The 24,124-nt window shown below is 44.3% G+C and overlaps 1 protein-coding gene across 1 annotated transcript; it reads left to right on the top strand.

The window, feature by feature from the left end:
- Positions 1 to 289: 289 nt before the first annotated feature.
- On the top strand, positions 290 to 2,776 carry LOC138991142 (PRAME family member 15-like). Its single transcript, XM_070384392.1, has 4 exons — positions 290 to 576; positions 1,044 to 1,616; positions 1,922 to 2,033; positions 2,444 to 2,776. The coding sequence occupies exons 1-4, from the start codon at positions 290 to 292 to the stop codon at positions 2,774 to 2,776; spliced, it is 1,305 nt and encodes a 434-aa protein (XP_070240493.1).
- Positions 2,777 to 24,124: the final 21,348 nt, after the last annotated feature.

The raw sequence follows: 24,124 nt of genomic DNA, 5'->3' as shown, positions 1-24,124 counted from the left end.
TTTAACATGCATATCGACACACAATCGGCATTCGTGTTTTGGCTCCTCAGTACGAATGAGATGTGTGTTCCAAGCGGGCAGAGAGATAGCACTTTGTCCCCCACTGGGCCCTGTCTAGTGTTCCATGGCTACGTGCCGCACTTGCACCCCCGCTAGCACAGTGACCTTGGCCCTGAGTGGCTTGCATGGAAGGGAAGGGAGACCGTGTAAGGTGTGCTCCTGCATTGTCTAAAACGGATCCCTTGATCCCTGGCAGCTTCCACAGGAGTCGTCTTGGAGCAGAGTCAGGATGAGTGCCCCAACCCCACCCAGACTCCTTGACCTGGCAGGAAGGCACTTGCTGAGGGCCAAACACTTGGACGTTTCTACTCTGGAGAGTCTGCCCACGGAGCTCTTCCCGTCCCTCTTCCTGGAAGCCTTTGACGGATATCGGACTGAGACCCTAAAAGCCATGGTGCAAACCTGGCCCTTCGTCCGCCTGCCTCTGGGGGCCCTGATTGACCTGCCTCATGTGGGGCCCCTACAAGCCATGCTGGAAGCACTGGATGCTCTGCTTGCCCAGAAGGTTGGATCCAGGTGAGTCTGTCATGGGAACCTGGTCAAATCCTGGCAGTCCCAAGGAAGACGGCTGGGCTGAGAGAACGTAGATGGAACGGGATGGATCAGGGGGTTCTGGAGATAGCAACGAAGAAGCCTTGGTTGGCTATGAGAAGTACCTTCTGGTAGCGTAAGGGTGCCTTAAATGAAGGGGAGCCTTCTAGACTATCCCCCACCTCTACCCAGTCATGCTTAGACTTACTAGAGTGGACAATCAGACAGGAAAAGAGGGCAAAGGGGAATGGAGGAAAGTGAGGCAGAGAAGGAAGAGGGCAAGGCAGCTGGTGACGTCAGGAAGATTAAGTTACAGCACAGGTAGGCAGTCTGTTTTCCAAATGGGAGGCTGTTGTTTTGCTTTTTCGATTTCTGTTTGTTTGTTTGTTTATTTATATATTTTTGACGGTGTGGATCTTACTACATCATTACCAATCTCCTTCTTCTCCCAGGAGGTGCAAACTGCGGGTGCTAGATTTACGAAACACGGGCCAGAACTTCTGGAGCATGTGGTCTGGAGCCAGCAGTTATGGGTGCTCAGGCTCACGGATGGCAGCAGTGGCTGAGCCCAGGTCGATGACGAGGCAGCCCTCGACTCCACTGAAAGTTTTTCTAGACCTGTGCCTGAAGAAAAGGACCCTGGACAACTTCCTCACCTACTTCCTTTGGTGGGTGGAGCAGAGAAAGTCTTCCATCCACCTATGTTGCAAGAAGCTGAAGATCGTCTCCATGCCAATGGACAAGATCTTGAAGGTCCTGAGCATGGTGCAGCTGGACTGTATCCAGGAGGTGCAAGTGAGTTGCACCTGGAGTCTGTCCACCCTGGCCACACTCGCTCCTTTCCTGGGTGAGATGAGTAACTTGCAGAGACTCCATCTCTCCCACGTCCACGTGTCTGCCTTCAAGAAGCAGGAGCACGATCACGTTGTGCAAATCACCTCCCAGTTCCGGAGGCTGGGCCACCTCCGGGATCTCCATCTGGAGTCTCCTTCCTTCCTTGAAGGCTGCCTGGACCAGATGCTCAGGTGAGTGTGGTAACCTTAAACACAACATTAGGACGTCCAAAGGACCGTCTCTCACGGTGCTCTGTCCTGAGGTGTGGTGTCCCACAACCCCGCAAGTCAAGGGAGGGGGTGAAACTGATCGAGTGGGGCCTGTGAGGCAGTAGAGAGTATTATCTGGGGGTGTGGGCCTCCCAGAGTCGGTAATTTCCTCCTAACTTGGAGGCATCTATGTTATCACGGTAAAAATAGGGAAGCAAACAGGACACTGAAGTGGGGAAACGACATCAGATGAGAGCATCCCTGAAGAGAAGCTCTGTGCTCCCCAGGTCGGTGCCCCCAGTGAACCCTGTTGTAAAGGCCCTGTCTGTAAGAGATGGTGTTGTGCTCTACAGTTGGTTCCTGAGGCATGTCTCCCTAGAGCCTGGCCTGGCCAGAGATGTAGGATCTGGGGTTCCACCTGGGGCTGAAGGAAGCCTTACCCGAAACCATTTTTTGATCTCCTTCTCACGCTAATATTCAATAATGTCCACACTTGATGGAGGTGCTCTATGGCTCTCCTCACAGCATGTTCTTGCCATGCCATGATCTTCACTTGTCCTCAGAAGGAAGTGGAGCACGTGGTACTCCGCTCCATAGATGAGGAGAGAGTGTCTTTGAGACACTGTGCAGGGATTCGGTGCCACAGTGAGGCTGACAGCCCTCCAACTAGAATGAGACGGGGCAAATCAGCGTGTTGACCCTCAGTGGATGGTCAGGCTAATGTCAGTCTTTGTAGCAACCTTTTGTCTATCAGCTGTGTGCTACCTGGCACTCGGTTCCCAAGAGCTAATTGCTTGGTTTCTCCCCAGGTGCCTGAGGTCCCCCCCTTGGACAGCCTGTCAATAACCAAGTGCCGGCTTACAGAATCAGACTTGACCCACGTGTCCCAGAGCCCAGACATCAGTCAGCTCAAGAGCCTGGATCTCAGCGGTGTCCCCATGACTGACTTTCGGCCTGAGCTCCTCCAAGTTCTGCTGGAGAGAGTCGCAGCCACCCTCCAGGAAGTGGACTTGGACGCGTGTGGGATCACGGACTCCCAGCTGGAGGCCTTCCTGCCTGCCCTGAGCCGCTGCTCCCAGCTCAGGGCCATCAGCCTGTGTGGGAACCTCCTGTCCACGGCCGTCATGGAGAAGCTGCTGTGACACACCGCTGTGCTGCCCTGTTTAAGGCAAGAGCATTATCCCGCCCCTCAGGAGAGTTACAGACCTCAGGGTGTTCTCCTGGAAGCGAGACTTGCCCGGCTTCGGGCTCAGCTGTTGGAGATTCTCAGAGACTTGGGACGTCCCAGGATCATCTGGATAAGCCTCAGCCCCTGTCCTCGCTGTGGTGAGGATGTATGCCATCACATGGAGCCCCCTGCATAGAGGGTTGCCTATCAGAAGCTTTCTTTTGTGCACCTTGAAACTGAAATCTAGAACTTGGGGACATCATGAAGGCAACAGACCCAGGGTTTCAGACATATGTTCATCGCGAAAGGGAAAAGGAACCATGTTAGAGGGCGGCAGAGGGCCTTGGCGGTGGCGCAAGATGGCAGTGGGGAATTATAGAGTCTGGGAGAGGATGGGACGTTCATGTACATGTGCTTTTAGACTCTGATATGAACCCGCTGTGTCCACGTGTAGACCCACGTGTTAAAGTTACTCCTGGGGAGAAATTTGTCAAGAAATTGTCGGGAAATCGCGTATGACACCCTTTATACGTGGAATGCAAAAGGAAATGACCCAAATGAACTTACTTGCAGAAACGGAAAGACTCACGACTTAGAATATGAACTCCTGGTTTGTGTGTGTGTTTGTGGGGGGAGCGGGGCGTGGGTGTGTGGGAAGAATGGTTGGGCCTTGAGGGAAGTCATGTACACACCACTGTGTTTAGACTGGATAACCACCGGGAACCTATCATAGAGCTCATGGAGGTCTGCTCAATGTTTTGTGCCAGCCTGGCTTGGAGGGCTGATCTGGGGACAATGGATACGTGGGTTGTCTATACTGAATCCCTTGGCTGTTCACCTGAAGCTATGGCAACACTGTTAAGTGGCTATATCCCAATACAGAATGCTTTCGGTGTTAAACAAACAGATTTTTGAAGCAGAGAACTTGGCAAGGATAAAAAGATCCTCCAGGTTACCCAACCGAAAGAAAATCTAAAATTAGGGTGAATAAATGCATCGATATGACCTATTTATTGTGTTGTGTAGCAAGAAAATAGTAGGACATTATAGACCAAATCTACCCCAATAAAATTAGTTAAATGAAATAAAGAAAGTCTCATGGAAAATCTGCTGCTGTCCTCCATGACGTATTATTCTTTTTTTAACATATGTTTTGCCTTTGGCTTCTCCAGGGAATCTTCCTGACCCTGGAATTGCCCTCGGTCTCCATCATTGCAGGGGATTCTTTTGTTTCTCGGGTAATTTGTAAGACTTTGGTGCAGCTCTTAGCTCCTAGTTTTCTCCTGTGACTGTTTAGTGGGTCAGTATACAGAAAGGGGAACATACTCAGTATCCCATGAACTATCAGTGCGGAACTCTCAGAGGGTTCTCACTATTGACTAAGTCCATGATCTTTGCATTGCTATTTTTCATGCTTCTACCAGTCAGAGCATGAGTCTCAGTTTTCTGCCTTTGTGTGTGCTTCACTGCCAAAGCAAAGTCCTCATTTCGACAATATGTTTTCCACACTGGCAACGTGGTTGAACCTGGTTCTCCCCATTCCATGCCTAATGTGTGTGGATAGTGTTCCTCATGGACATAATCGAGTGGTGGGCAGACTTCCAATTTCTTTTAGTAAAATGCTAAATTAACAAAAATATAGATCCCCTGGAGAAGGAAATGGCAATCCACTCCAGTACTCTTGCCTGGAAAATCCCATGGATGGAGCAGCCTGGTAGGCTACAGTCCATGGGGTTGCAAAGAACCAGACAGGACTGAGTGACTTCACTTTTGTTATGTATCATTTTGGCTGGTTGGTCATATCAGAATTGGCTGATAATTCCCACTAAAATTCCAGTCCCTCCCTATCAGAAAATGATATATATTACATATCATTCACAGTTGGCTCTCTGTATCTTCAGTTCTTCATCCTTAGATTCAACCAACTACATATGATGTAGACCAAATTTACTGTGTAAAAAGCCTCATCTAAGAGACCCATCTAGTCAAAGCTATGGTTTTTCCAGTAGTCATGTTTGGGTGTGAGAATTGGACTACAAAGAAAGCTAGGTGCCAAAGAATTGATGCTTTTGCACTGTGGTTTTGGAGAAGACTCTTGAGAGTCCCTTGGACTGCAAGGAGATCAAGCCAGTCAATTGTAAAGGAAATTAGTCCTGAATATTCATTGGAAGGACTGATGCTGAAGCTGTAACTCCAATACTTTGGCTGCCTGATGGGAAGAACTGACTCACTGGATAAGACTCTGACTCTGGGAAAGATTGAAGGCAAGAGGAGAAGGAGACAACGGAAGGTGAGATGGTTGGATGGCATCACTGACTCAGTGGACATGTGTTTGAGCAAGCTCCAGGAGTTGGTGATGGACAGAGAAGCCTGGTGTACTGCAGTCCATGGGATCACAAAGAGTTGGGTCACAACTGAGAGACTGAACTGAACTGATGTGACCCTGAGCAGTTCGAGCACATTTGTTCAGGATTCACCTTATATATAAACACATATGTAGTTTGAGAAGAGGCTGACATGATCACAGAGGCTGAAGAGTCTCACTGCCTGCTGCCTAGAGAACTAGGAATAACTCTAGTATAATTCAGACTTAATTTTAAGTTTGAAAAGTAGGAGAAGTGATGGTGTAGCTCTAAGTCAAGGCTGAAGGCCTGGTAGCCAGGGGACCACTTGTGTATGTCCTGGAGTTTCAAGGTTCAGGAGACGGAAGCTCCAGTGTTCATGGCCAAGATGAGAGAGTGAGAGCAGTAGTGCTTGTCCCATTCAAGCCCCCAGAGGATAATAGGATGCCCACCCCACACTGATGAGGGCTGATCTCTTGACTTTGTATACTGATTCCAGTGCTAATCTCTTCTAGGAATTCCCTTCAGATTCTCCCAGAAATTAATATTTGACCCACGATCTGGGCATCTCATCTCACAGTGAAGTTGACTCGTAAATATAATCTTCACAGGGCATCTAAACAGAATGCAGCCAAAGGAAGTTTCCCTGCTAAGGGTTCAGAGACCAGGATTGTTTATTCTGGGGAGGAAGTAGATTTAGGGCCGGGAGGACATTAGGCAGAGCTTTGTTTTCCCCCACAATAAATGTAATGCTGCACACAGAACTTATGGGATTTTTAGTAGGATCCAGTGATACATTGCTTGCTGAGGGTTTGGCTCTGGAATTGTTGAGCAAGAGCTCCTTATTATGTGAGAACTCCCCAATGCTTTGTTGTTGTTGTTGTTGTTTTGCAATCTTCTCCCTGCTAGTGAAGAGCCTAAGTCTTCATCCCTTGAACTTACCCTCTATTGTTTACAACAGTGAGGAGGGCAAACCCCAGGGATTGAAATTAGTCTCACATATTTCATGGTGTCACCAATGAATCAGGATTCACCCAAGCTGTTCCCATAGCCAGTGCAGGGGGTTGGGGGTGGGAGGGAATCAGTTCAGTTCAGTTCAGTGCAATTCAGTTGCTCAGTCGTGTCTGACTCTTTGCCACCCCGTGGACTGCAGCACACCAGGCCTCCCTGTCCATCACCAACTCCCAGAGCTTACTCAACTCATGCCCATTAAGTCGGTGATGCCATTCAACCACCTCATCCTCTGTCATCCCCTTCTCCTCTTGCCTTCAATCTTTCCCAGCATCAGGGTTTTTTCAAATGAGTCAGTTCTTTGCATCAGGTGGCCAAAGTATTGGAGTTTCAGCTTCAGCATCAGTCCTTCCAATGAATATTCAGGACTTTAGGATGGACTTGTTGGATCTGCTTGTAGTCCAAGGGACTCTCAAGAGTCTTCTCTAACACCACAGTTCAAAAGCATCAATTCTTCAGTGCTCAGCTTTCTTTATAGTCCAACTCTCACATTCACACATGACCATTGGAAAACCCATAGCTTTGACTAGATGGATCTTTGTTGGCAAAGTAATGTCTCTGCTTTTTAATATGCTGTCTAGTTTGGTCATAACTTTTCTTCCAAGGAGCAAGTGTCTTTTAATTTCACGACTGCACTCACCATCTGCAGTCATTTTGGAGCCCCCTCAAAATAAAGTCTGTCACTGTTTCCATTGTTTCCCCATCCATTTGCCATGATGGGACCAGATGCCATGATCTTAGTTTTCTGAATGTTGAGTTTCAAGCCAACTTTTTCACTCTCCTCTTTCACTTTCATCAAGACACTCTTTAGTTCTTCTTCACTTTCTGCCATAAGGGTGGTGTCATCTGCATATCTGCATATCTGAGGTTATTGATATTTCTCCTGGTAATCTTGATTCCAGCTTGTGCTTCATCCAGCCCAGTGTTTCTCATGATGTACCCTGCATATAACTTAAATAAGCAGGGTGACAATATACAGTTTGGGGAGGGAATAGGAGAGAATAGATTCGTCTCCAGTGATAGATATTCTGAGCCTCAGGTCTCCTAGACCTCCTGCTGCTTGATTAGACCAGAGGAGAAAAATCAACTCTGTAGTCAGGACTGTATACTTTAGATCTTTCAATAAATCTTTCTATCCTAGAACTTCTCTTGTGGTCTGTGGGCTCGACTCCATACTTCCAATGCAGGGGGCCCTGGGTCAATCCCTGGTCAGGGAACTGGATCCCATATTCTGCAACTAAGTGTCCCTGTGCCATAACTAGAAGATCCTTACACTTCCCGGGTGGTGCAGTGGCCAAGGATCCAGCTGCCAATTCAGGAGACCAAGGAGATGTGGGTTTGATCCCTGAGTTGATAAGAACCCCTGGAGGAGGAAATGGCAATCCATTCCAGTATTCTTGCCTGAAAAATTTCATGGACAGAGGAGCCTGGTTATAATCCATGGGGTAACAGAGTCAGACATGACTGAGTATGGAGATACAAATACACAGGGCACCAAGGAAGAGCAAAAGTTCCATGTGGGTGGCTAAGACTAGGCTCAGCCAAGTAATTAACCAAATGGATATTTATAAAATTTTACAGTCATGTACATGTCACATAAGTTTAAGTTTTTTCACAGAGATTTATATACAAAATTTCTCAAAAGTTTATTGAGGTAATATAGTTTTTTAAAGAATGCATGTAGGTAATTTTAAAACATTTTACTTGCTTTGAAGCTGCAAAAAAAAAAAAAAAAAAGCAATTTTAAAACTGTTTTTGACCCTAAATGAGCAAGAATTGTTTCCTTGAAAAAAATTATGCAGATCAATAAAAATTTGAGCCCAAGGCTTCCAGGGATATTTTTGAATGTAGGCATTGTGTTTTACAGCAGCTTTAGGTTCACAATAAAATTGAATAGAAAGCACAGAAAGTTTTATGAAATGAAAATATTTTCTGCCATTTCAGTAAACAAGAAATATTGCAGCCATCAGCGATTTTTGGCCTCAAACTGTGAATGAGGGCTCCCAGACCTCCAATCTAGAAAATGCTGCCACCCCACAGTGATGACTGAGAAACTGGGGGAATGCAAGAAGCAACCATCTGCCACCCCTTAAGGTGAACAAGGAAACAGGATTTGATCCCAGAGAGCTGAAGTGCATAGGAAAGGGATGGATTCAGGGAGCCCAGAGGCTTGCATCTTCCCATACATACAGTGCTAAATTCCTTAATTTGATTTCTGATTTTTTTTTTAACCTCACAACAATCTTTGATGTTCAGACTGCCTTCTGTCTTTGTTACAAACTTGTATGTAGCCTGTCTCCCTCTTCTGCTTCCTTGGAGCAATTTTCTCAGAGCTACTGAAATGCTGTATCCCAGGCTTCTTATCTTATGTCTTATGTGTATGTTAGTTAGTTGCTCAGTCATGTCTGGCAGTTTGTAATCCCATGGACTGTAGCCTGTCAGTCTCCTCTGTCCGTGGTACTCTCCAGAAATGAACCCTGGAGTGGGTTTCCATTTCTTTTTCCAGGGGATCTTTCCAACCCTGATATCCAACCCTAGTTTCCCACATTCCAGGCAGATTCTTTATTGTCTGAGCCACCTTGGAAGCTCAGGATTGGATCCTAAATATTCCCACCCAATAAAATAACTCTCTACTTTCAGGTGGTTACTAATGTTTTAGTTGACAGTTTTCATCCAATTCGTTGAACTCTGGTGAGTAGGGACAGGACAGACAGTGTGGGTTGGTTTAAGGTCTTAGAAGTTCATGCCAAATGACAAAAAATGCACAACCTAAAACATGACAAATATGTTTTATTTGGTGACTTACTTTACAGAAGATTGTAGTCGGAAAGATGGCTTCTCAGATAACTCTGAGGAACTGTTCAAAAGTTATAAGGGAGAGCCAGTGTATTTTCTTCATTTGCCAAAGAAAAATTCAGAAAACATCAAAACTTTACTGCCTATGAGAAAAAAGATACAAACTAATGACTTTCATACAATTTAAAATTGTTTATTTTTCTGATCTTATTTATTTACTTATTTTGGCTGTGCTGGGTCTTCCTTACTGAGTGCAGTAAGGAAGACTTACTCTCTACTTGAAGTGCGTTGGCTTCTCATTTTGGTGGTTTCTCTCATTGCAAGGCATGGGCTCCAGGGTGCGTGGGCTTCAGTATTCATGGCTCCCAGGCTTTAGTCCAGTGCTCAGTAGTTGTAAGGCATGCATTTAGTTACTCTACAGTATGTGGGATCTTCCCAGACCAGGGATCCAACCTTTGTCCCTTGAACTGACAGGTGGATTCTTAACCACTGGCCCACTAGGGAAGTACCTTTCCATGCTTTTTTATGTATGTGAGAGGGAAGAGTCTGGGCTTCTTTAAGTCATTCATATGATATGCATCTTAACTACCTTAGGGCACACTGTCTTGGGGGGAGGTGGAATTTAGTAGATAATGGCCTTTTGGCTGCAACAGGCTTTGTTTACTAAGATGGCAAGTGAAATATTTGTCCCCAAGAAAAAGCTTAGAAGACCGAAAGTTAACTGAGAGAGAATGTCTACTGTGTCCCCTCTAGATGTTTCTGCTCACCAGGTTACAGAAGTGAAACTGGGAAATCGTTCTTATTCTGACCAAAATTTATTCAGGCTCATGAACCTTCTCCTAGAATTATCTGAGAGCTTCCTTGTAAAATTCAGTTTGAACAAGATTCTAAGTCAATTCAGCAAGAACCCAACTCTTGATATATGATCACTGCAAAAATCTGATCAAAATTCCTCACTGTTCTCTATTAGTACCCAGTCCAGCTGGGCTGCTGTTAGCAGAAAATCTATTAGCTTGGTTCAGCCAGAATCCTCCACAGACCTCATGTCTCCCCTTAGGAATTTACCAGCTAGGAAACACACTGCTTCTTAGCTGTGAGTACCTACCACCTGGTTCTGTTGAACTTGAACGAAGACAGATGCTAGGGTATCCTTGCCTCTACTGTCATCATCCTAAGTAATATTTGATGTCACCTCTCACACCTGTCTCTGTCTCTGATTATCCTTGGACATAATTCCTTCAGCTGACTACTGCTCAGGCAAGAAGGCTTCTTCCACATATCCCCAGATTCTCATACACCAAGAATGACCCACTTGGAGTCTGGCTACTTTGGTAGCTTCTGTGACTTTGGTAGCTTCTGTATCGAAACCTGGAGTTTTTTCAGAGAGTTAGTTTCAAATAGCTACTTTAAAACAATGTTCTTTCTGATCTCATAGTAATTGTAATCCCATGGGAACGTCCCTAGCTTATATTCTGAAATTTCCACATTTGCACTCACATCACGGGAAGTCTCCTGAACAGCCCTTTCCTACATTTATATTGTCTGACAATTGGAGGGATCCTTCTCATCCCTTCAGCTAATCATTCACTACTCAGAAATGGGCAGATTCCTCCACCTGGCAAAGACCTTGGCTCGCCAGCCTAAGAATGGGGGAATAGTAGTGATATTCAGATATCAGTAGTGAATAAAAACTGCCCACAGAATTGCCTACCCAGTTGTCTTCAAAAAACAGAGATGTTTATGAGTAACATTATTACTAATCTCACCCTATTGTAGGTCATTAATAAAAGGGATTGATGACTTAGGGTTTAAAATGTCTATTGAATAAAATCAATTTAACCCTACTTTGATGGACTTAGAAAAGCCTATAAAAGTCTCAAGTACTGAAGAAGATAAGCAGAATCTTCTGGCTCTGGAGTGACCAGTTAGGTTCTCCACAGAGTCTGAGGTCTGAGTACCCCTCCAGTCACATCAGAGTAACTTTCCAACCTCCTATAAGGACACCATTTTCTTACCCATGGTTAGCTAATCTTAAAGAGTAACGTATATTTCTTGATGGCAAGGAAAGTTTTTCAAAAAATTATTTTTCATATGACCACATTTAGGAGTACATCATGAGAAATACTGGGCTGGAAGAAGCACAAGCTGGAATCAAGATTGCCGGGAGAAATATCAATAACCTCAGATATGCAGATGACACCACCCTTATGGCAAAAAGTGAAGAGGAACTCAAAAGCCTCTTGATGAAAGTGAAAGAGGAGAGTGAAAAAGTTGGCTTAAAACTCAACATTCAGAAAACGAAGATCATGGCATCTGGTCCCATCACTTCATGGGAAATAGATGGGGAAGCAGTGGAAACAGTGTCAGACTTTATTTTTCTGGGCTCCAAAATCACTGCAGATGGTGACTGCAGCTGTGAAATTAAAATATGCTTACTCCTTGGAAGAAAAGTTATGACCAACCTAGATAGCATATTCAAAAGCAGAGACGTTGCTTTGCCAACAAAGGTCCGTCCAGTCAAGGCTATGGTTTTTCCAGTGGTCATGTATGGATGTGAGAGTTGGACTGTGAAGAAAGCTGAGTGCCGAAGAATTGATGCTTTTGAACTGTGGTGTTGGAGAAGACTCTTGAGAGTGCCTTGGACTGCAAGGAGATCCAACCAGTCCATTCTGAAGGAGATCAGTCCTGGGATTTCTTTGGAAGGAATGATGCTAAAGCTGAAACGCCAGTACTTTGGCCACCTCATGCGAAGAGTTGACTCATTGGAAAAGACTTATGCTGGGAGGGATTGGGGGCAGGAGGAGATGGCTGGATGGCATCACTGACTCGATGGACGTGAGTCTGAGTGAACTCCAGGAGTCGGTGATGGACAGGGAGGCCTGGAGTGCTGTGATTCATGGGGTCGCAAAGAGTGGGACACGACTGAGTGACTGAACTGAACTGAACTTGCGTCACAGTGTAGTTTTGCCTGAATCCCAAACATTTTAATTTGTGCTTTGCCTGATACTGTTTGTATGTGTATGTGTAAATTAATTTATTTACTTTAAGTGAAGTGAAGTCGTTCAGTCATGTCCGACTCTTTGCGACCCCATGAACTGTAGCCTATTATGCTCCTCCGTCCATGGGATTTTCCAGGCAAGAATACTGGAGTGGGTTGCCATTTCCTTCTCCAGAGGATATTCTTGTCCCACGGATTGAACCCAGGTCTCCTGCACTGTAATTAGCCTCCAGTTAAAGAAAATAAATTTATTTACTTCAACTGGAGGCTAAGTACTTTACAATATTGTGGTTTTTGCCATATACTCACATGAATCAGCCATGGGTGTACATGTGTTCCCCATCCTGAACCCTCCTCCCACCTCCCCCACCATCCCATCCCTCAGGGTCATCCCAGTGCACTGGCCCTGAGCACCCTGTCTCATGCATGGAACCTGGACTGGTAATCTATTTCACATATGGTAATATACATGTTTCAATGCTATTCTCTCAAATCATCCCACCCTCACCTTCTCCTACAGAGTCCAAAAGTCTGCTCTTTACATCCATGTTTCTTTTTCTGTCTTGCATATAGGGTCATCATTACCATCTTTCTAGATTCCATATATATGCATTAGTATACTGTATTGGTGTTTTTCTTTTTGAATTACCTCAATCCGTATAATAGGTTCCAGTTTCATCCACCTCATTAGAACTGATTCAAATGCATTCTTTTTAATAGCTGAATAATATTCCATTGTGTATATGTACAACAACTTTCTTATCCATTTGTTTGCCGATGGACATCTAGGTTGCTTCCATGTCCTGGCTATTATAAACAGTGCTGCGATGAACACTGGGGTACACGTGTCTCTTTCAATTCTGTTTCCTCAGTGTGTATGCCCAGCAGTGGGATTGCTGGATCATAAGGCAGTTCTATTTCCAGTTTTTTAAGGAATCTCCACACTGTTCTCCATAGTGGCTGTACTAGTTTACATTCCCACCAACAGTTTAAGAGGGTTCCCTTTTCTCCACACCCTCTCTAGCATTTATTGCTTGTAGACTTTTTGATAGTAGCCATTCTGACCAGCGTGAGATGGTACCTCATTGTGGTTTTGATTTACATTTCTCTGATAATGAGTGATGTTGAGCATCTTTTCATGTGTTTGTTATCCATCTGTATGCCTTCTTTGGAGAAATGTCTGTTTAGTTCTTTGACCCATTTTTTGATTGGGTTGTTTATTTTTCTGGAATTGAGCTGCAGGAGCTGCCTGTATATTTTTGAGATAAATTCTTTGTCAGTTGCTTCATTTGCGATTATCTTCTCCCATTCTTAAGGCTGTCTTTTTACCTTGCTTATAGTTTCCTTCATTGTGAAAAAGCTGATACTGTTTTTAAGTGACCTGACTAATTAGATATTTTAAATGAAAGCCATCAGTTTGAAATTGTATTTATCCAAACTTAAAATGATTTTTATACACAAATATAATTCAAGTTAGGTGTATATCCTTCATTTTACCAACCACTTTAATGGGAGCAACTGAGGATGGAGGCTGTGTTGATACACATGACTCTCCTCTTCCTATAGATTTAGGGCTCTAAGTCATAGTTGGAACATTTTCTGCAAATAAATATTGGAGTGAGCTTTCAGGCTCCTTGGTACTGACTTTCAGGTGAGACATGAATTAGGCAAAGCAGTGGATGTACCTGAATGGGCTAGTGGTTGCATTTTTCCTCATCAGTACTTGTGAGATGCTTGTGCCAAATCCAGTAGGGAAAGAGGTATTGCTTTGTGCCCCTGAGCTCACCGTGTAATATGGGCTGTTTTGCCTCATTCCCACCTTTTCCAGCTTCTTGTTGTGTGCTGTGTGATCTTTGAAGAAAAAAAAAGTTATGTGCCCGAAAATATCTCCTACCTTCCTGTACACTCTTTCTATCCCATTTATGTGTGTCTGAGTCAATTCATGCCATTATAACCATACTCATTGAGGGGCTTAAACAAAGAAAATTTACATCTTCCAATTCTGGAGGTTGAAAGCCTGAGATCAGAGAGGCAGTGAAGTTAGGTTGTGGAGGGAACAATGTCCCTAGTTTCCTCATTTGGTGTGTGAAGGGGAGCACAAGTCTCTTCATTTGATTCTAAGGGCACTGAATGACTCAAGGATCTCCAGCTCCATGATCTCATTCAAATCTAGTTATATCCTAAGGTAACTTCAACTTCCATCACCCTGGGGAGTAAAGCTTCAAGGTATGGATTTGTGGTGTGTGTCTGTGGGTGTGTGTGTGTGTGAGGTAGAGTAGGAGATAGGGAACAAATATTCAGTTCATAGAAACCCATCACCGTGAAGAAAAGGCAAGATTACAGTGTACCCATCAATATTCTGGTGGTCATCCTTCTCTCTATGTTTTTGCCACATCCACACCCAAGCTGCCTGCAAACAGCCAAGGCCATGGCATCTCCTGTGTCTGTCCATTTATGTGTGTCCAACACGACTGCTCTGATCAAGCCAAGATGCAGGTTGTGCCCTTTCCTTTCTCTCCATTCCTGCTTCTCTGTCTAGCAACAAAATCATTTCCCATCAACCATTGCAGAGATTGAGAGAATATTACTCAGATCATGGAAATCTTACAAAGTATTTCCTCTTTATTCCAAGCCCATGTGACCTGCCTGAGCCCTCCCTGCCCAGCAGCAGTGATCTTCATCTGTTCCCAAGTTGACCACACACTTCACTACATCAGTGTTTGCTCAGTCCACCCAGTGTCCCAACAAAATCCTCCCAACTAAAACCATTCTTTGTTTGATCAACAATTATTCAGGTTCCTGAACTTCTCCCAGGAGTGTCTGAAGGTTTTCACATAAAATTCACTTTGAATAAGAATTGTAACTCTGTTTAGGAAGAAACCACACTCTTAATATCAGGTCACCCCCAAAATGTTACCAGAATTCCTCACTGTCCACTCTTGTTATCTGATAAAGTGTTCAGCAAGAAAATTGGTTTAGCCAGAATTCCTCCCAGAAGTGATATCATCTCTTCAGAATTTACCAGCCAGCAAAACTCTGCTTCTTGGTATTGAATCCGTACTTGCACCTGTTGAATTGTGAATGAAGTCCATTTACATAATGGGGTATGTTTTCCTGTATTGTATAGTTTTGAATAAAAGTTGACTTTACCACTGACACCTGTGTCTGTGTCTGAGTTTCTCTGTCATAACTTCACAGGTGATTACTTCTCAGGCAGGAAAGGTCCCCTGAATACCCTCCATGTTCCCAATTCCTTGAATGGCCTACTTGGAGTCTGGCTACATTTAGAGCTTCCTTATCAGTCTTTGGGGGACTTCTCTGATAGCTCAGTTGGTAAAGAATCTGCCCGTAATACAGGAGACCACAGTTCAATTCCTGGGTTGGGGAGATCTGCTGGAGAAGGGATAAGCTACCCAGTCCAGTATTCTTGGGCTTCACTTGTGGCTCAGCTGATAAAGAATCCACTTGCAGTGTGGGAGACCTGGGTTTGATCCCTGGGTTGGGAAGATCCCCTGGAAAAGTGAAAAGCTACACACTCCAGTATTCTGGTCTGGAGAATTCCATGGACTGTATAGTCCATGGGGTCACACAGAGTCAGACACGATGGAATGACTTTCACTTTTCACTATCAGTCCTCGCTCCCAGCATGTCCCACACTTCTGAAAACTGCCACATCATCGCAGCACAGTGTGAATCACCTGGAGGTCTATCACTCTGTCAGAGAGCAAGTGGCTGCAGATATACTCTCAATTTTAAAAAGGACCATCTTTGAAGTCTTGGAATCACAATCTGTGTTATATTGTTCCTGTGCCTCCTCCAAATCTTCCCAGTTCATGCAGTGGTAAGGAACCTGCCTGTCAATACAGGAGACCCAAGAGACTTGGGCTTGATCCCTAAGTCATGAAATTCCCCTGGAAGAGGAAATGGCAACCTACTCCAGCATTCTTGCCTGGAAAATTGATGGGCAGAGGAGCTTTGGGGCTACACCCCTCAGGTATGACTGAGCATGCATGCATGCACCCACTTCCTTCAAACCTACAGGTTCCTTTCTTTACAAGTCCACAAATAAAGAAGTGTCAAACAAGGAGTATCATGAGTGCAGAAGACAGGCTTGAATGTCAGGAGAAACTGGAGGGACCTGCATTACCTCCATTTCACACAAGAGAAAACTTAGACCTAGAGATATAACATGACTCCAAGTTCTCAAAACTTGTTACAGACCCTCAATGAGTAATGTTCATTGAATGAATGACTTATGGGAGAATAGGAAAGAGACGAAGGTTGGGGTGAAGACACAGTGACAGCTGAGCTGGAGTCAGCTGGCCTCCTCACACCTCCTGCACCATGCATTCATCCCACAAACATCTACTGAGCCACAGTCAAGCCAGACTCTGGCCTTCAGTCCAGAAGGAAAGAGATATTAAGCAAATACTGATGTGAGAGTGTGATGTCAGGGGGCAGGCTTACAGAAGTGGGTACTTTGTAGGTCAGTGGGTCCTAAGGGAGTTCCCTGGGGGTGTGTTGAAGTGGAGGGGCACATGGCAGCAGCAATGGGGTTATGAGGACATGACCTAATCAGAGACAGCTTCCTTAAAGAGGAAACATTCATGTTGAGACTAGAATGCTGTGAGGAACCATCCAGGTGCAGGGACATTGGGAGGGAGGACTAGGTGATGCAGACTGTAAAGATGGCATGTGTTGGCACAGCTGGGAAGGAGCTTCAAGGGTTTGCTGAAGTCCCAGAAAGATGGTGTATTAAGTCCAATTGCAGCTGTAACAATAAACAAAAGCTCCAGTGTCTTAAAGCAACACAGGTTTATTCCCTTAGAGCTCTAGAAATGAGAAGTCCACAGGACGTTCTGTGCTCCCTCTGGAGGCTCTAGGAGTGAGTTGTTTGCTTGTCTTCCAGGAAGCACCTGCATTCATTGGCTCCTGGCCTCCTCCTCCATTTCTAAAGCCAGCAGTATAACATCTTCTTTCCTTCCTGTCTCCCTCTATGTAAGGACCCTGTGATTACATCTGGCTCACTGGATAACTAGCCTGATCTGCACATCTCAAAAAAGTTCATCACAACTGCAAAGTTCCCCCTGAATATAAATGATCAAATTCACATATTCCAGGGATAAGGATGTGAATATTTAGGGGATGGGCATGATCAATCTGCATCCTGGAACCAGGCAGGAGTCCTCTGGCTTAGTACCTGTTCCATCACTTAGACCTCAACCCATCTATTCCTTTCTGGGCAGTTGAGAAGGTGGAAGACAATGGTTGGGGGTTAAGGTGTACTGAATGGATCCCAGTGCTCTATAAACTTACACACATGAACACACATGCACACACACGCACATATGCACACACACACAGAGTCCAACGTTGACTGTTAACCCTGCACTAACTGGAAGTCTGTGAGACAGACTGCTAAGCGTTCAGACATAAGACTGAAAGTTTACTACCGGGTTAACAATGGGGCTGCCTGACCACTAGCTCTAAAAGAGTGGAAATGAGGGTGGAACTGAGCCAGAGAGGACCTTCATCCCACATCCCTGTTTCCCCTGCACTCTCACAGTGAGGAAGCTCAGCCTCTTTGATGGATGTGGTGAGGACTAAGGGAAGTGCTTATTCAAGCACTGATGTGGGTCTCACCCTCTGAGTTTCTGGATCAGTAGGTTTGGCATGGGGCTCAAAAGTCACTTTTTAAAAAGTTCTCAGGGCTCCCCTGATGGTCCAATGGTTAAGAACCTGCCTTGCAATGCAGGGGACACTAATTCTACCCCTGGTCTGAGAAGGTCCCACCTTTCATTGACTACTACTGAGCCAGTGATCTAGAGCCAATGAATCACAACAACTGAAGCTGGATTGCTTAGAGCCTGTCCTCCACAGCAAGGAATGCCACCGCATAAATGGCAGGCACATCAAAAACTAGAGTGTAGCCCCACTCTCTGCAGCTAGAAAAAGCCTGATAGCAGCAGTGAAGACCCACCACAGCCAAAAATAAAATAAATGGTAAAATAAATGAAATCTTTAAAAATAAAATTTTTTAAAGTTCCCAACTGATGTTTATGCTGCTGGTTGGGGGACAAGACATTGAGAGCCACTGTAGTGGGTGGAGCTACTCCATTGTTATTTTATCTGTACAGTTTTTGGAGTAATAGATTCTTCAGAGAAAACAATGTGGAAAAAATCTGAATCTCATGCTCCTTAAAACTTCCTCCTGGAAGTGAAAAGCCTGTGACTCCAGGATTTTATTACAAAGCTCAAAGTGGGCAGAACACTGCTGGCACAGTGCAGTATTTAAGAGCATCAACAAAAAGAACTTCCAGTTCCATGACTTACAGGCTGTGTGCCTTGGAAGAAATTACTGCCCCTTCTCTCTCCTCTACTGAATGGGTACCATACTGGACTCAGATAAAAACACTAAGCTCAGAGTTTGGTGCAGAATAAATCCTCCATAAGTGGCAGGGCTATCTGACATTCAAAGACCACAAGCATTGAAATAGCCAAGGCCACAGGGACAACCAGAACCTGAGGCAGAGTCTCACATGCTAGCCATTCCCCCTTCCAAACTGTATTGTTTTGATCCTAGAAACAAGTATTTTAAGAGAAAACCCTGGGAACCAAGTTCAGCCCATTGACTGGGAGAAACCTGGTGGCCAATTGGACAATTACCTATATTTGGGTACGGCTCAGGCTCCCACTGAGTGGCCCAGTGGTAAAGAATCTGCCTGCAATGCTAAAGACCCAAGAGGCAGAGGTTCCATTACTGGGTTTGGAAGACCCCTGGAATAGGAAATGCCAACCTTCTCCAGTGTTCTTGCCTGAAAAATTCTATGGACAAGGGAGTCTGGCAGATTACAGTCCATGGAGTGGTAAAGAGTCCATGGAGTCCATGGAGTTACAGTCCATGGAGTGGCACCTATATGACTTAGACTCAGGATTTCTCTGATTGGCACTAATCCAGGGAGCAGATGTGAGAGAAAATCGAAATCAGACTTCTCCATCCAGCGACTTTCTATTCTTTCTTAGAAACCATCTGTGTGTACAGATGTAGGTATACAGACATTAGGATAAGTCATGCCTAAATGGAAAGACTAAGCCTTGTTGACCCACAAACCATTTGGAGCTTACTCCAAGGTCCCAGTTCTGGCCAGACATTACCTTGCTCACAGCTCAATTCAGACCTTGGGCCTCAGGATCTTTGTTTGAGATAGAGATTGTTTCTGAGGGTCCTGTGACACAGTAGGTACCCTGGGTGATTCCTGAGTCTGACTTTCCTGCTGGGTCATGTTTATCCTGGACTTGGACTTGGAGTTGGTTGGCCCCCAACCCACACTTGGGGGTCTTCTCACCCATTGCTCACTGCTGAGCAGTTTTCTTCTCTCTCTGGTATAAACCTCCAGTCTCAGGTCAAACTGTCTGGCATCTTCCTGCAAGAGACAGAAATCTCATATCCCCAAGGCCAGGTGGTGGGTGAGTGAAGGACTGTAGGTGGGGGCCAGGGAGACCTGGAGGGCAGGGGAGCTCATATCAGAGAAGCTGTTTCTGAGTTAATGCTGAGTGATGCCCTTTAAGAAGGTGCATCAGTGCTGCTACATGTTTCTTTTACTATTTTTTTCCCCAAGGGACATTAGGGAATAAATTTTGAAATAAAATCTGATTTTCTTCTTTCTGAATTATTTTATTCTGTATGATAGACTCTAGTTCCATCCGAATCTATGCATGTGGTACAATTTTGTTCCTTTTTTAAGGCTGAGCAACATTCGGTCATATAAATGTCACATCTTTAACCTCTCCTCCATTGGTAGATATTTAGTTTACTTCCAGGACCTGGCTATTGTAAATAGTGCTGCAATGAACAATGGGATGCATGTATCTTTTGGAATTATGGTTTTCCTTAGGGATATGTCCAGGAGCAAAATATATATGGAATCTAGAAAAAATTGTACAAATGGACTTACTTGTAAAGCAGAAATAGAGACATAGATGTAGATAGCAAACATATGGACAACAAGGAAGACAATGGAAGGGATAAATTGAGGGACTGGGATTGACATGGACACACTACTATGTATAAGATAGATAACTAATGAGAACCTACTGTATAACACAAGGGATAAAAAATGTACAGTCTGTTTGTAGGATGTATATTAATTAACCTTAAAAATGCAACCAATGGATTGCAGCACAACAGGCTTCCCTGTCCTTTACCATCTCCTGGAGTTTGCTCAAACTCATGTCCATTGATTCAGTGATGCCATCCAACCATCTCATTCTCTGTCACCCCCTTCTCCTCCTGCCCTCCATCTTTCCTAGCATCAGGGTCTTTTCCAGTGAATTGGGTCTTCATATCAGGTAGCCAAAATATTGGAGCTTCAGTCATCTTCTTGCTCTATTGAATGATTACCATATAATCTCTAACTCAGAAAAAAGCTCTGAGCCTCCAGTTTGGTGCAGAATAAATCCTCTGTAAATTACAGGGCTGCAAGCATAATCAAGACAATATTGAAGGCCACATATGATGGAGAGCCTCACATGCCAGCCATTTCCTCTGCCAAGTTGCGATGCTTAGATTATGGAAGCCAACACTTTAAAAGCAAGCCTGGGTGTCTCTGCCTGGAGTTCAGTCTATTGGCTGGGAAAAGTCTGTCCTCTGATGGCCAATTTGACAATTCTTTAACATTGGCTTTGGCTTCAGGATCAGGGTTTTTCTGATTGGCACTAACTCCAGGGAGCAGGAGTGAAAGAAAATCTAAATCAGATTTCCCCATCCAGTGACTTTCTCTTTATTCTTGGAAATTTCCTGGGTCCTGTTGGTGATTGTAGGTTTAGGGATGCTCAGAGAATTCATGCCTGAATTGGAAGGCTAAGCCTTGTTGACCTACAAACACTTCGAGGCTCACTGCCAGGTCCCATTAAATTTCTGGCAGCTCAATTCATGCCCTGGGCCTTGAGTGAGTTCTTTTTTTGAAAAATAGTTTTTGGGGTTTTTGTGACACTGTAGGTGCCCTGGATTGCTCATGAATCTGGCTTTTAATGTTGTATCTTGTTTATTCTTAATATGGACTCCCATGGCCACTGGAGAAAAAGCTTGGGCATATGTGGTTCCTGAGACCCAGGACTCCAACTCCCACCTGGGAGTTAACACCATCACCCCCAGCCCCCATTTCCCACTGAAGTTGTGGGAGAACAGAATTCTTCTTTCCCTGGCGCAAACCCCCAGTCTCAGATCCAATTGTCTGGGATCTTCCTACAGGAGACAGGAGCCCCACATCCTTCAGGGCCAGCTGGAGGGTTAGTGAAGGATGACAGGTGAGTAGGGAGACCTGGAGCGCATGGGACCTCACATCAGTGCACTGCTTTTGAATGAATGCTGAGAGAAGGTCTTCAGGAAGGTGGGTTCAGTGTTGTTACATTTTTCTTTAAATATTTTCCCCCCAAGGGACACTGGAGAGTAAACTGTGGTGTAAAACATGGTGTTCGGTCTCTGGTCACAAATTTTATTTAAAATCTTGTGTGTGGTACATATGTGGCCACCCTGTAGCCTCTGGTTTGAGAAAACTGTTAAGCCTGGAACTCTAACCTGTCCCACAGTGACCCTTACGATATCAGAGGAGAAAATGCATGTCTTTGTTGTTCTAGACCTAAGACCTCCCTTGGTCTGTGGGCTTGGTGGGGATGTTGCTGGGGCTGGAATTGCCTTTGCCCCTCCATGATTCTGCCAAACCAAATACAAAATTTAAATTTCATAAGAGACATTTACCATTAGCACTTGAGTGAGTATGTGTATGATTTTATGTGAATAGGATTTTGTTTCAGGTGCTATTCGGTACTTGATATTTCTTTTTACTTAAGGCTGTCACTATTTCAAATCTAATGTGACTTAATAGATTACTTATTTTATTTTTCCATACCTGCTCCTGCCTCATCCTTCCCAGTCTCAGGAACCCACAACATCCTTATAAGAGCAAGGTGCTTCTGATTCTGCCCCCAGAACATCCTCAAAGCTGTCCTGAGGCCCACTCAAGTGCTGTCCCTCACCTCCTGCCTGGAGCAGCAAAAGGCCTCCTGCTGGTGTTCTGTTTCCTTGTCAACCCTCCCAACATGGTCGAACAGCAACCAGGTGAACTGGGAAATGGGCAGCAAGTCATGTCTTTACCCTACTCACAAAGTAAGTATCAAAGTAAGTCAAGTATTATCAATGTAATATCAGTAATTACTTAGAAAAGGGGCCAATGTGGTTATAGTTCCATTCCAAGAGTCCAGAGAATATGCCTGGGGTTAATTGCCATCTCAGGTGCATCCTCTGTGGGAAGAACTGCAAAGACAATATTTACCGGTAACAGCTGCTACATTGGGGACAAGGTTAGATGGGACTGATCCATGCTTATTTCACTCCTCACCCTAAGTTCGCAGAGTCGACACTGACCACCTTCACTGGCTCTCAGATGTGAAAATGTACTCCTTCATAGAACTAACTAGTCATGTCTCCCTATGCTCACATTTTCAGATTTAGTCTTTGCAAGTCAGTTTGCTGTCCTGACCTCAATATTCTAGGAGGAAAACCCTCAAAGAAGACTGTCTCCTCAGCCACACCTGTTTATTTTCTAAATATCACCCAAAGAAAAGTCTTTAATGTCTGTCTTCCTCAGATAAAAAATAAAAAACATCCATGAGGCTGTTTGAGTCATTCATAGGGTCCCTTTAGGAATGGCCACTACCACACTGCCCAGCAAGCACCCTCAGTTCTCACTAGGATTTTGACCAGATATCCTTTAGAAAAGTTAGGACTTAAGCCTGAATGGTCAACTGCATTGCCAATTGCACATTCCTTGCTCTCTGATTACACTCACAATCTGCTGTGTTTTCCATATAATCCCTAAGAATAACTTGGAAGCAAAAGGAGTTAATTTTGTTTCCTTTGGAAATGACACCCCTACCTTTATGAAGCTGCTTAATTTTGATATTTAATCAATTTATTTGGCCAAAGATCTCCCAACAATGATGTATTCAGGACACTTGGTTTTGTTTTTCATATGATGTCAGGAACTCATAACCTTTCTCCTACTCAGAAACACAACTGCCCATTTTAGCAAAACTCAATTCAATTGTATGGTGTGAATCAAGAAATAAATCCTGGATCCTTCGCCCCCTCCAACAAACCCCATTCTTTCTCTTTCAAGAATGGAGTCTGACTCAATCAATTCACCAGGAGATTGACAGTAACCCAATCAGGATTAACCCGATGAACACTCTGGAATCTAATCAGGTAGTGCCTTGTGATTGGAAGTTAGCAGTTAGAAGGAGGGCAGACGTGGTTAAAAAGTTCTATAAAAGCCTAAAGCAACAAAGAAGAGACACAGAAGCTTTTCACTCTAAAGTCAATGCCTGTGTTCTCCACCAGGTTTGGTCTGAGAAGCCTGCAACATCAGATCTGGTAAGTTACCAACTTCAGGGAAGATATTCTGCCAATGCCAGCATGTATGAAAGATGGAATGTAGTCTGACATGACAAGAAGAATTTTCCTCTTTCTTTTCTTTTGGTTAAACAAATTTTAGGCTTTCTTTTTGGCTCAAAGTGTAGCTTTGCCTTCATCCTAAACATTTTGATTTTGGCTTTGGTTTATATCATTTAAATGTCTTATCAAGCAGTTTTTCTGGATAATAAAAGACATCTGTTTGAAATGCTATTTCTTGACATTTAAAGTTTCAATCTATGCACAAATGGCATTTCTTTTAAGGTATCTCCGTAAGCCTTCCAATCAAAGTTAACTTTGGGAACTGAGAATGGAAGCTCAAGTTCCACATGAACTTCTAACCCCATAATTTGGGCCCTATGCGATACTTTACATGTTTTCTCCTTTGAAAAGGGGAGTCAGCTTGTTCAATCTCCTGAAACAAATGCACAACAAGGAAACACATTAAGCAAAGCAGTGGAAGGAAATGAATGAGCTACTGGTTGCCTTTCTTCATTCTTCGTACTGGAGAGATTCTTGCTCAAGTGCCAGAAGGGGCAGACCTATGGCTTAATGCCTACCAAATCCAGACTGGAAGTCAGACAAACTGAGTTTCTTCCATTCTGGTTCATCATTCCCGAGACAATGACTTTGGCTCTGATTTGATTTTCCTGAAGGATGGGGAGAGAGACCACCCTAATGGGTATGATTGACCTGAGAAGAATG

The sequence above is a fragment of the Bos mutus genome, chromosome 16 (genome assembly GCF_027580195.1).
Source record: "Bos mutus isolate GX-2022 chromosome 16, NWIPB_WYAK_1.1, whole genome shotgun sequence".
Classification (NCBI taxonomy): Eukaryota; Metazoa; Chordata; class Mammalia; order Artiodactyla; family Bovidae; genus Bos; species Bos mutus.
Note: the sequence above shows the minus strand (reverse complement) of the source record. Positions and strands in the feature narration are given on the sequence as shown.

Coding starts and splice junctions, on each gene's coding strand:
- LOC138991142 (XM_070384392.1), top strand. CDS start 290: ATGAGTGCCCCAACCCCACCCAGACTCCTTGACCTGGCAGGAAGGCAC. Junction 1,617..1,921: donor TGCCTGGACCAGATGCTCAG/GTGAGTGTGGTA, acceptor TGTGCTCCCCAG/GTCGGTGCCCCCAGTGAACC. Junction 2,034..2,443: donor AGCCTGGCCTGGCCAGAGAT/GTAGGATCTGGG, acceptor GTTTCTCCCCAG/GTGCCTGAGGTCCCCCCCTT.